General features: G+C 43.4%; 1 protein-coding gene across 1 annotated transcript in view; it reads right to left on the bottom strand.

Annotated features, from left to right (window-relative positions):
* The window catches only part of LOC142365455 (katanin p60 ATPase-containing subunit A-like 2), a 66,646-nt gene extending 56,637 nt beyond the window's left edge, over positions 1-10,009 (bottom strand). Inside the window, exons 1-8 of the mRNA XM_075446288.1 lie at positions 9,970-10,009; positions 9,117-9,168; positions 7,717-7,860; positions 7,159-7,325; positions 4,988-4,995; positions 3,724-3,822; positions 3,139-3,202; positions 1,234-1,352 (exon numbers count right to left, since the gene is read on the bottom strand). Of these exons, the coding sequence (XP_075302403.1) occupies positions 1,234-1,352; positions 3,139-3,202; positions 3,724-3,822; positions 4,988-4,995; positions 7,159-7,325; positions 7,717-7,860; positions 9,117-9,168; positions 9,970-10,009 (693 nt within the window). The remainder of the gene's footprint in view (positions 1-1,233; positions 1,353-3,138; positions 3,203-3,723; positions 3,823-4,987; positions 4,996-7,158; positions 7,326-7,716; positions 7,861-9,116; positions 9,169-9,969) is intronic.
* Between the last annotated feature and the right edge of the window lie 2,355 nt (positions 10,010-12,364).

The following is a 12,364-nucleotide window of genomic DNA, read 5'->3' as shown; positions in this document are numbered from 1 at the left end:
AGAATCATTGAATCATTGATGTTGGAAAAGACCTCTAAGATCATCAAGTCCAACCATCCACCCAACACCACCAGGCTTACTAAACCATGTCCTGAAGTGCCACATCTACACGTGTTTTGAGCACCTCCAGGGATGGGGACTCCACCACTGCCTGGGCAACCTGTTCCAATGCCTGACTGCTCTTTCAGTAAAGAAATTTTTCCTAATATCCAATCTAAACCTCCCCTGACGCAACTTGAGGCCATTTCCTCTCGTCCTATCGCTAGTTACCTGGGAGAAGAGACCAACACCTGCCTCTCACTACACCCTCCTTTCAGGTAGTTGTAAAGAGCAATAAGGTCTCCCTTCAGCCTCCTCTTCTCCAGACTAAACAATTCCAGCTCCCTCAGCTGCTCCTCCCAAAACTTGTCCTCCAGACCCTTCACCAGCCTCATTGCCCTTCTCTGGACATGCTCCAGCACCTCAATGTCCTTCTTGTAGTGAGGGGCCCAAAACTGACTACAGTACTCGAGGTGTGGCCTCACCAGTGCCATAATCACCTCCCTACTCCTGCTGGCCACACTACTCCTGATACAAGCCAGGATGCTGTTGGCCTTCTTGGCCACCTGGGAACACTGCTGACTCATGTTCAGGCAGCTGTTGACCAGAACCCCAACGTCCTTGTCCTCCATGCAGCTCTCCAGCCACTACAAACTACCTTCCTTAAAACAACATCACATCTGTGTTTGACTGCAATATCTTTGTGACAAGGGAATTATTTGCCAATTCTGCTCCCTGAAGACTAAGAATAGTAGGGAATTTGGGAATCTAAATAACATTTTGTCAGGAACCTAGGATCCAACCCTCGCAGAAAGGATATGAAGTGCTTTGAAGGGGTCACTAAGCAAATATAAGCAAGTATTAGCAAATACTAAACAATATTTTAGTTCAGAACTCTACTTGCCTGACTCTTATTCAGCGAGTCAAAAATCTTTGATGCCTTCAGGACATCTGCTTCATCTTACATTACAGAATTAAAATTCCACAGCAAGAAACCATTGTGAGACTTCTGCAGAAGTGATGTTATTCCTGTTTCAAGAGCTAGATACGAACACAGTCATGTGTTTTGTCCAAGACAGGAAAGATTATGAGTATGAGAGGAATACTCACTTTCCAGTTCTGTGTTAAACTCCAGTTCTTTAAGTGGGAACCTGAGGTTTGTTCAAGTAGAACGAATAAGGTAATAATTCTTACCCGGACAAGTTTTTCTGAATCACCCCTCAATTTGCTGACAATGGTGGGTGCTGATATGTTGAAAAAGGTTGTACTGCATTCCGTGGCAACAGCCTTAGCAAGCAACTTTTTTCCAGTACCTGCAAATAACAGCGATGAAGAAATTCACTCTCTAAAGAATACGATGCAATTGTTTGAATAATTCCCCTCATCCTACCATTGGACAGATAAAAACAGTACAATAGAAAAAGTCATGGAATCATAGGATACTTTGGGTGGGAAGGGACCTTTGAAGGCCATCTGGACCAACCCCCCTGCAGTGAGCAGGGACATCTTCAACCAGAGCAGGTTGCTCACAGCCCTGTCCAACATGGCCTGGAATGTTTCCAGGGATGGGGCATCTCCCACCTCTCTGGGCAACCTGGGCCAGGGTTTCACCACCCTCAGCGTGAACAATTTCTTCCTTAGATCTGGTCTGAATTTCGCCTCTTTTAGTTTAAAACCATTACCCCTTGTCCTATCGCAACAGGCTCTACTAAAAAGCCTGTCCCCATCTTTCTTATGAGCCCCCTTTAAGTACTGGAAGGCCGCAATCAGGTCTCACCAGAGCCTTCTCTTCTCCAGGCTTGTGCCAAGGTGGAGCAGAGGGAGCAGTGAAGCTATGCTGACATGGAAAACACCCAGCTAGCACAGCAGTGGGCAAAGCTTCCACCACATTTCCAAAACGACCCCCAAATGCAGAAGAAAGAAAGGACATTTTCCTTAAGAAGGTGAGTCCATGCCAGATATATTCACATTTTGTAAGATCGCGTCAAGCCAAACTTGATTAATATGGCCCAAGCTGAGTAAAACCAGAACCGCATGAAGTTCAACAAGGCCAAGTGCAAGCTCCTGCACATGGGTCAGGGCAATCCCAAGCACAAGTACAGGCTGGGCGGAGAGTGGCTTGAGAGCAGCCTTGAGGAGAAAGACTTGGGGGTACTGCTGGATGAGAAGCTCAACATGAGCCAGCAATGTGCGCTTGCAGCCCAGAAAGCCAACCGTGTCCTGGGCTGCATCAAGAGAAGCGTGGCCAGCAGGTCGAGGGAGGTGATTCTGCCCCTTTACTCCGCTCTCGTGAGACCCCACCTGGAGTCTGGCATCCAGCTCTGGAGCCCCCAACAGAAGAAGGACATGGATGTGTTGGAGCAGGTCCAGAGGAGGGCCACAAAGATGATCAGAGGGCTGGAGTACCTCTCCTACGAGGACAGGCTGAGGGAGTTGGGGCTGTTCAGCCTGGAGAAGAGAAGGCTCCGGGGAGACCTTAGAGCAGCCTGCCAGTGCCTGAAGGGACCGACAGGAAGGATGGAGAGGGGCTTTTCACAAGGGTGTGTAGTGATAGGATGAGGGGGAACAGCTCTAAACTAAAAGAGGGCAGATTTAGATCAGATATTAGGAAGCAATTCTTCCCCATGAGGGTGGTGAGGCCCTGGCCCAGGTTGCCCAGAGAAGCTGTGGCTGCCCCCTCCCTGGCAGTGTTCAAGGCCAGGTTGGATGGAGCTCTGAGCAACCTGGTCTGGTGGAAGATGTCCCTGCTCATGGCAAGGGGGTTGGAACCAGATGATCTTTGAGGTCCTTTTCAACCCTTACCATTCTATGATTCTATGATTGTATATAACACAAGTTCTCACTCCTCTGCATGGTTAGTGCAAGTACTGTCTTTCGGAAGATTCAAGTGTAGAAATAGTCAAGGGTTGTGAGAAAGGCAAATGGACAGGTTTGAGTGTGAGAGACAGACGTAATCATCCACCCTTGTCTCCTTTTATCCCGCATTACAGAACATGTTCTTTATCAACGCATTTCATCTAATTAGCATCAATGATTTATCTGTGGGACAAAAACAGAAGTAGTGATAAACAAACAGATACGGTATAAAGCTTTTCATACCTGGTGGTCCGTACAGCAATAATCCTTTCCAAGGAGACAGAATGCCTGTAAACAGCTGGGGGTACTGAGGAAACCGAAAAGTAATTCAGGGATTAAAAATACATCATGTATAACAAAATGCAAGGAATTCTAACCCCTACCCCCACTGCTCCTATCGTATTCAAGGAATTGAAGAGATTTGAAGAGAGGGGGATAAAAACCCTCCAAAACAATGCAATATATATAATCTGAGTAGTGAGAAAAAAACCTGTGTTTACCATTAAGTGAATTCTTCATATGTGATTAGTTTGATATTCTCTTCTATAAGTCATTTTCCATTGGATTAATATAGGCCAAATCCAGCACCTCTTACATTGTCAAAGGTGCCACAGAATAAGACCCAACACATAATTTTAATATTGAAAGGCCATTTTCCTATAGGAGAATGTGTACGCCATTGTCAGATGAAACAGCAACAGGACTAGTTCTAACATGAACTGCCAACAAAAGCACAGCAATAGTGACAAGTCCAAAACATCACTGTAATTACAAGGAAAATGCTAACGAGCCCAACACTGGTTTTCTCAAGACTATTTAGTGCCTTACCCTTATGGGATAAACAACTGCTTCTTTCACTAGCCTCTTAGCTGCATCCAGTCCAATAACATCATCCCACTTCACGTTTGGATTATGGAGATATATGTCCTGCAACACACATTGCCTCCTGTTAGTAAAACAACTTCTGCACTGAGATGATGACCTCTGGCAAAAGAACAGAATCAACTCAGTTCTAAAATACGAGTGCTCTCAAGTGATACAAACTGTTATTTAGCCCTGCGTACTAGGGACCTCCCAAGAGGAAAGCATATACAGCAATCTGCCAAATCTATATGCTGAGCAGATCTGTTTCTCCGATCTGTTTTCTGTTAGTTAATGTATGAAGAGCTATCATGATACTAAGGTTCACCGAGCCTAATACTTTGTCTCTGATGCTGGCAAGTATTGGATGTTTATAAGAAAGCATAAGAAATAGGAGTGACATGTTGGTTCATATTTACATCCACTGAAATCTGCAACCGAAGGACTTTGATAATTACAATTAAGTCTTAGCCTTGGAGTTCAAACACCTTTTGACATTCATTCTTCAGTGAATTGCTCTTATCTCTTTTCTAAACGTGCTTATTCTGCAGTAATGAGTTTCACAGTTTAATCGTGTGCAATGTGAAAATACTTTTGTTTGTTTTAAACTTGATGCTCAGTAACTTTCTGGCTGCACCTATTACTTATGCTATTACCTGTAAGTAACAGTGAAAAATTGCTATTTACTCCACACTATGCGAGATGTCATATGCTGCAAGAAAAGGTGCGAGGAGCTCTGTAACAGGAGGAAAATTTTCCCCTAGGCATCTATCAAAAGATAGTCGGTAATTAGTCTATGCCCTAAAGCACTCACTAAATTAATTTCATTTAATTAATCAAATCTTCCAAATCTTCTATGAATCCTTCCATTTGCCTTAGTAATATTTTGTGGCTTTGTGTTCCAGAGACTAATTGTTCTGCAGAAAATATCATATCCTCAATGCAAGTACTTGGGATAAAATCTGCTCTCCAATAAAAACAGGCAGTCCCTAGAGAATGAAGAAAAATTATGTGCTTATATCCGAGGGGAAAATTTGATTTAATACAATTAAAAAAATTATTTATATAGAGTAGATTATACTTTCCCTTTCCATTAACAGCAAATTAAGATGAATCATATTTATGATACTAAGTAGAGACTTCCATAACTGTTTCCAAATTAAATTAGATTGTGTTGTGAAACAGATACCACATGCTATTTATTTTTATTGATTTACACAGCGTTGATTACCATAGCAACTAGGAACATGCCAGCACAATTTGAAAAACATACCATAATGAAGGCTAAAACGACCCTATTGCTTTTTGCTAAAGCGGCAGCAAGAGCAAAACTATTTTAAATGTTTACCATAAATTAAAAACTAGACAGGGATTGAAATGAATGAGAATTTTCTTACTTTAAGGTTGGAAATTTCTTAGACTTCAGTTCTACTAAACATCACACTGTTTGATGGGAAGTGATTTGTTTGAGACTGTAAGGAGTTGTGTATCAGGCCTCACTAGGCCACAGGTGTCTATATGTTTAGTCTGTAAGCACTGTTGTGGATATATTATTGCACATGGTATATTTTGTAAAAAGAATTTTTACAAAAAAAAGGCTGCGGGTGGCCTTGACTGTCTTAATGGAATAGAGCCATATCTATGAGCTAATTATTTTGTGCACCTGTGGTTGAAAAACAGGAGGAAAGGAATGAAGAAACAGGATGGGAAAATCCAACTCTTCGATAAGCGTGAAGGTCGTGTGAAGGGACACATGATGGCCAATCAGAAGAACAAAGGAGCTACATGCCAAAAGACCCTCACCAATGAGACTCTGGGGGTGGGGGACAAAGGGATATAAAAATGTTATGATTAACCATTAAAGTGCTTCTGCTTCTGCTTGCTTTTGCTTGCTTTGTGACTGCCGTAACTTATTGTGGCGTGCTGCCACATTGGTTCTGTAGGACTTGCTGAGAGCATTACAAAGAATTTAGGAGGAAGGACCACTGCAGTAATCATGTTGTTTGGCCTGTGTATACCACAATCTGACCATGGACACAATTTAAGGCAGGTCACAAACTACCAGGCAGCAGCTTCTCAGGAGACACACATGCAGGAGGGAGGTTGCTTAGGCTTCAGGAAAAAAGGATGATACATCCCTGCCGGCATGATCGCAATTCTGGGCTCGCATAATGGCAGAGTGCCCCATGTCTGAGTAGCTTTACTGCCCAAAAAATGGTTACTGAGAGCTTGTACGCATCTAAGAGATTTACTGGCTTTTTGGGAATTGTTCATGTGGATCTAAGTTCATGGATGTGGCCTTGGCTACCACTCAGTTTGACTAAGAATAAGTATGATGTGATAAATGCTTTGTAAAACATTTTCTTTCTTGATTCATGACAAATCCCTTTGGTTTTGTCCTGCAAGGCTGCTCCTCTTTGTATTAACACCAATGAATAGGTTCTAGCCGTACATCTCCTCATAATGTTTGCTTCCAGCTAGTACTGATCTTCTACATCACCATGAATGTAATGATGACTAGTAGCTTTAGTACCTTTCAAAATCATTTCACCTATACAGGTAATTTTACTATATTGATATAATGTTTCATTTAGCTGCAATTTCAAAGTTGCTGGCACCCATATGAAAGAATGACAACTGCTCAGAGATGTTCCCTGGCCAATCATCCTCTTCTCTGATGATTATATTTTTCTTACAAGACAAACAGGTAGAGATGTTGGTGTTTTCTATACCATCCAAGCTCTTCATAACTGACTCTTACATAGTTGTTCTTACGGCTTCTATAAGCTGCATTTTGTGCTCAAGTACAAAACCATCATGCTCTCAGGGTCATAACAGAATACTCATATTTTGGTTTGCCTTATTCTGTATCATTCATTTATACCTCAGGCTTTAAGTCTTTTGAAGAAAATAAACCTATTACTTGTTTGGCACATGACCTTTAGTATATGAAAACGTGCAGAATAAATGGTTAATCAGACTAGTGGTGATAAACTTTTAAGCACTAGCTTGGATGAGCTAAGATACAGTGTTTCACTTAAGTGATTTATTGTAATTTAAAAATTAAATGCAAAAATCAAACAGACTTACTATCTTCTCTCCATGTGAGTGTATCTGTTCCACAATACTTTGTGCTTACATGGCATTTCCCAATATCAAAGCAGTTTTGAAAAGATAAAAATATCCTGTTTGTTCCTCTACATAGAGAGGGAAGAGCAGAAGGGCTCCAAGCTCCATCTCTCAATTATTATGTCCTACGTGCAAGAACCATAGCTCTCTAACTGTAAGAGTGTTCCAACATTAAACGCTGACATAAATGAGAAGTGCTGTGAGTATATCAGACAAATGCACATTTTAGGCTTTGAGAAACAAAAGCTTTCTTTTTGGAAAACCACCACATACCAGTGTCCAGGAGCGTTTTGGTAATTTTGGGGTACTTCTGAAACTTTACAAAGTAATAGCTTTCATTTTCCATCAAAATTGTCTCAAGATCAATGTTGTCACAAACTTCAAAGCCACGTAAACTTAATTTCATCTCTTGTTCCAGAGCATTTGCAGCATCGACACACCTGGTAATGTCAAAAAAACAAAGATCAAAAAACTGGGAGTCATTACCTTACTCTGATTTTTGAGAGAAAAAGCAAACAATAGCATTAGTAAGTATATGGTATTTTTAACCTGTCCACAACTCTATTATAAAAGTATAAACTCTATCTAAAAACCCTTTTCTGATTGCTCTGAAGTATTTTTAAATTATACAAGACATTTTTGTTCCAGAAACTGAAACAAATTAGAAAAGCAAACTGCCAAGATACGTAATAGTAGTTTACCTCTTTCTCACAGCAAACCAAAGGGCCATGCTACCCATCCACGCAACAGAGGACTGAAGGACAACCTTACAGGAGGCCAGACACACACAAACCCACAAATGTAGAGCACTATTATTTCAAAAAAACATACCCCTCCTCCATTAAATAATGGAAAATTAGAATGAGGAGATTTTTTCGACGAGCTTCTGTTCGCATCTCATCCTGTGAATTAAGACAGAACTCTAGATCAAATGTAATATTCTCTTTATTGCTGTAAACAGAATCTAAATGTAGCCTGTGGAAACAAACAAATTAAAACAACAGCACGTAAGAAATGTAAAACAACTCACTGTTAATAAACAGAAGTGGGTTTCAATGTAATTTTTCTTACACATTATCAGGGCTACTGAATGGATAGAAAGCTTTTCTTAGAGAAGAGAAAATTACTTTGAGGTTGAAAAAATAACTTACTTCCCTTACTATGGTCACGGATCTCCAACATGTTCAGGCTGGTGCGAATTTCAGAGTAGGACTCTTGCAGACCTCATGCACGGTATCTCCAGCGGCTGTGCGAGGAAACCTTGTGCCGCAGCATGGCTGTGTCCCTCCCTCTAGAAACTAGAAACCCTTTTTCTGAGTGCTTGGAGAAGGGAGGATGAAGAAAGGGTCTGGGATCTGCATAACCATGCTACAAAGACCAGCTGTACACTGTTGGCACCTCCCAATTCATGGGCCTTGATATACACAAACACAAGTGAAATACAGAGCACCTGAAGAATCAATAGTTTGGGATAACACCAGACTTGCACGATTTTAAACACAGGAGTAACCAAAGTCAGGCCCCAGCATGCAGGAATCTCAGTATGGAGTCAGTCCCATGGATTTCTTCACACAGATTGGAGAACCCGAAGTCATTCACAAATGGTTCAGCAATAAAAGCGAGGCAGCATAGAACATCTTTGCCATCATTCAGTGAAGCTACATCAGGGGAGCATAAAGTGCAATATCAAGTACAGCAAAAGGGACACTGGAAACAGAAATCTCGTAAGATATTGGGACAAAGCCTTACTCTGATGAAATGTGCCATATATGCTGAGTGCCTGCAGAGAAACCCTGAGATTTTAGGGTCATAGCAGAAGTTGCCCCAAGGAAAGCTCTAGAAATCAGCATGTCCACTTTGGTCTGCCTCATTGGGATTTGAAGCTGGGACCACAGGAAAAGCAGGTATGGCCAAACCCACATTTAGGCAAATAAATTATTTCCTTTCTCTTTTAGGTTGCTGACATTCAGCATTATTTACGAGGACCCAGCATGAGCAGGAACGACTGGCACTTACTCAGCTGATGGAGAAAGAGCAGTAGCTTATGTTGCTTGCACAGCACATACATAATCCCACAAGATGTGTAAAAGGAATATCCATACAGAAAGACAACTACCCTATCCTTCCCAGTCTCTTGGAAGGAAGTATCGTTATAGCAAACTGTGGATACTGGAAAATCGTTTACTCCTACGAGCAAAGGTGCTTTGGGGTGGTGCAAAAAACCAGCTCACCTCTTCTGCGTGTCTTTCTTTTGTCGGATTAGACCTATCTGCTCCCTCCGCTCTGTAAACAGCAGTGGATATCATACAGCATTCTGCTGCCAATTGAAACACTTGAGATAGTTTTCAAAGAAAGCAATAGCTGATTGCACTAATACCTCCCCGTGTGTTTGCCAACCTGTAAAAAGTACTGGGCAGACCAGGCAAAAGGTCTTCCAGTACAGTAGGTATCTTCTGGGACATTTGCTTCAGACGTGGGGCCATCTAGTGACACAACTAAGAAAGGTTTGCTTTTAACAATGTTTCCTGTGGGGTGAAAGTGTATTTGTATTTCATACCCCAATAAAAAGATTGGTAGAATCTTCACTCTGGTTTTCTAGAGAGATCAATCAAACTGGCTGGGGAAACGGAAAGAAACCATACCCCACTTCCAGCCTTTACTACCTTTGATACCTGCTGATAAAGTTATGCAGCCAATCTGTTTCTGAGTCCATAAGCAGGCTACAATTCTGTTTGCCTTTCAGTCATGGTATGAAGATGATTTTTCTAAACAATTTTTTACGGAGGAAGAGTGCTGTGTAAATGCTTGGTAGATCAGTAACTCTTGAACTAAGTCGATCGGTCCCTTACAGGTGCTGTAATGAGAAATGAATCAATTCAGAGAGCTGTCATGAGCAAAGAGAAAACAGTGGCACTCTGGGATGAAAGGGTCTTTCCCTTCTTACTATTTTGACATGCTGGTGTTTGAAAAAACAGATTTTGAACTGTGGACCTTTCACCATTTCTCCTGGATGATCTGAATTTTCAGAAATAGGGTTGGAAGTGGAAGAAGGAAGCTGGGGTCATCACTTGCTGAGACTCCCACCTGTATGCTCTTCTAAATTCAACTGCTCCTGCTGTTTCATGCTGAGAAAAATTAACTGTTAAGTTTGCCCACATATCAAAAGGCAAGATCACAGCTACCTCTAAATATTTAAACATGGTATGAAAACACAGTGGTTGCCACAGAAGACAAATCCATCATGTGTTTAATGTTTGAGTATTCACAGTAATACTCTTGACAAGCGAGGAATTGCATCTGACTGATAAACTGACAGGTTTTACAATCCATGCTTGGAACATTCCTTGAAAATAATTTGTATTTTGGTGTGTCCTCTGCCACTGTTGTTTTGGTTTTGGCTGCCACCGGCAACAAAAGCGCCATGCGGCCGCCCCTCCCCCTGCCGCGGTGCGGAGGAGAATGGAAATAAACAGGGAGAAAACCAGTGGGTCAGGATAAGGGCAGTTTAACAGAACAGCAAACAAAGGGAACAGTAACAACAACGATACAGATAAGGAGAAAACACAACACAAACTAACACAACAGACCCTCTCTCCCGGACAGGACCGGCGCCGCGCGCTCCCCAGCCATGAGTGAGTCCCCGCCGCGCCGCTCCCCCTCCACCAGAACCCAGCATGATGGCACATGGTATGGAATACCCAGCTCTGTTTGGCCAGGTGGGGTCAGCCCCCACCCCCCCGGCTGTCCCCCTTCCTGGAGTCCGGTGAAAATTAACCCTGTCCTGGCCAAACACAGGACATTATCCACCCCTTATTCCATACCATCTACGTCATGCCCAGATCCCCCATGGTCCAGTTGATCACCACCACTTCTCCTGTCTCCAGATATCATTCCCTTCATCTATGGGTCATCACTCTAAAGTGTCCGTTGAGTTCATTTAATCCATGACTTCGGGCTCCATCTGTCGTAATGGTCTTCCGTGGCACGAGAGGTGATGTGTGGTGATGGGCGGTCACTTGCTGCATCCGGAGCTCACGGCTGATGCATCTGGTGCGGCCCGTGCCACAGTCTGCAGGAGATGTTGATCTTGATGAAGGTGCTGGGTGCCAGTTGTTGAAAACCAGGTCCAGTTCCATCATCGCTGTGCTCTGCTAGGTTTTCATAAAAAAAGTCCATCCTTCTTTAATCTGGACGATTCTTACTATGCTACTACTGGTACAAAATATAACAATTATAACAGTGATAACAGACAGTGACAGGGTTATTTAACAATTAACTTTATACAATTTATTTATGGACTATTCTCACCCAAAATCAAATCCCCATGAGGTACACATCGGACTTCCCCATCCTTCCGCATTACCCACCAGGTACACCCAGGTCCTTGAGCAAAAGCAATCCCGTGGACGGGCTTGCCTTTGCCCGAGGCAGGACTAACCCAGACTGTCTTCCCTAACATGTTCCGCATGTGCACTACAGGGACTTTATCCCCTTCTACGGGGCGCTGAGGTTTTGACTGGGCAGGACCAGCCCGGTTGGTGGATCCCCTGGTGTTCACCAACCAGGTGGCCTTTGCTAAATGAGTATCCCAGTTTTTGAAAGTCCCACCCCCCCATTGCCCTCAAAGTGGTTTTTAGCAGCCCATTGTACCGCTCGATCTTTCCAGAGGCTGGTGCATGGTAGGGGATGTGATACACCCACTCAATACCATGTTCTTTGGTCCAGGTGTCTATGAGGCTGTTACGAAAGTGAGTCCCGTTGTCCGACTCACTTCTTTTGGGAGTGCCATGTCGCCACAGGACTTGTTTTTCAAGGCTCAGGATGGTATTCCAGGCGGTGGCATGGGGCGTAGGGTAGGTTTCCAGCCATCCGGTGGTGGCCTCCACCATTGTGAGCACATAGCGCTTGCCTTGGCGGGTTTGTGGCAGTGTGACGTAGTCAATCTGCCAAGCCTCCCCATATTTATATTTTAGCCATTGTCCTCCATACCACTGAGGCTTTAGCCGCTTGGCATGCTTGATTGCAGCGCATGTTTCACATTCATAGATAACCTGTGCGATGGTGTCCATGGTCAAGTCCACCCCTGGGTCACGAGTCCATCTGTATGTCACGTCTCTTCCTTGGTGGCCCGAGGTGTCATGGGTCCACCCAGCTATAAAGAGTTCACCCTTATGTTGCCAGTCCAGATCCACCTGAGCCACTTCAATCTTAGGCAGCCTGATCCACCTGCTGGTTGTTTTGATGTTCCTCAGTGGCCCGACTCTTAGGGACGTGGGCGTCCACGTGATGCACTTTTACAACCAACTGCTCCAGACGGGCAGCAATATCTTGCCACAATGGGGCAGCCCAGATGGGTTTCCTCTGCGCTGCCAGTTGTTCTTCTTCCATTGCTGCAGCCACCCCCACAAGGCATTGGCCACCATCCAGGAGTCAGTGTAAAGATAGAGCACTGGCCACTTCTCTCGACTGGCAATGTCTA

The sequence above is a fragment of the Opisthocomus hoazin genome, chromosome W (assembly GCF_030867145.1).
Source record: "Opisthocomus hoazin isolate bOpiHoa1 chromosome W, bOpiHoa1.hap1, whole genome shotgun sequence".
NCBI lineage: Eukaryota > Metazoa > Chordata > Aves > Opisthocomiformes > Opisthocomidae > Opisthocomus > Opisthocomus hoazin.
The sequence above is the reverse complement of the archived record's forward strand: the minus strand, read 5'-3'. Positions and strand labels throughout refer to the sequence as shown.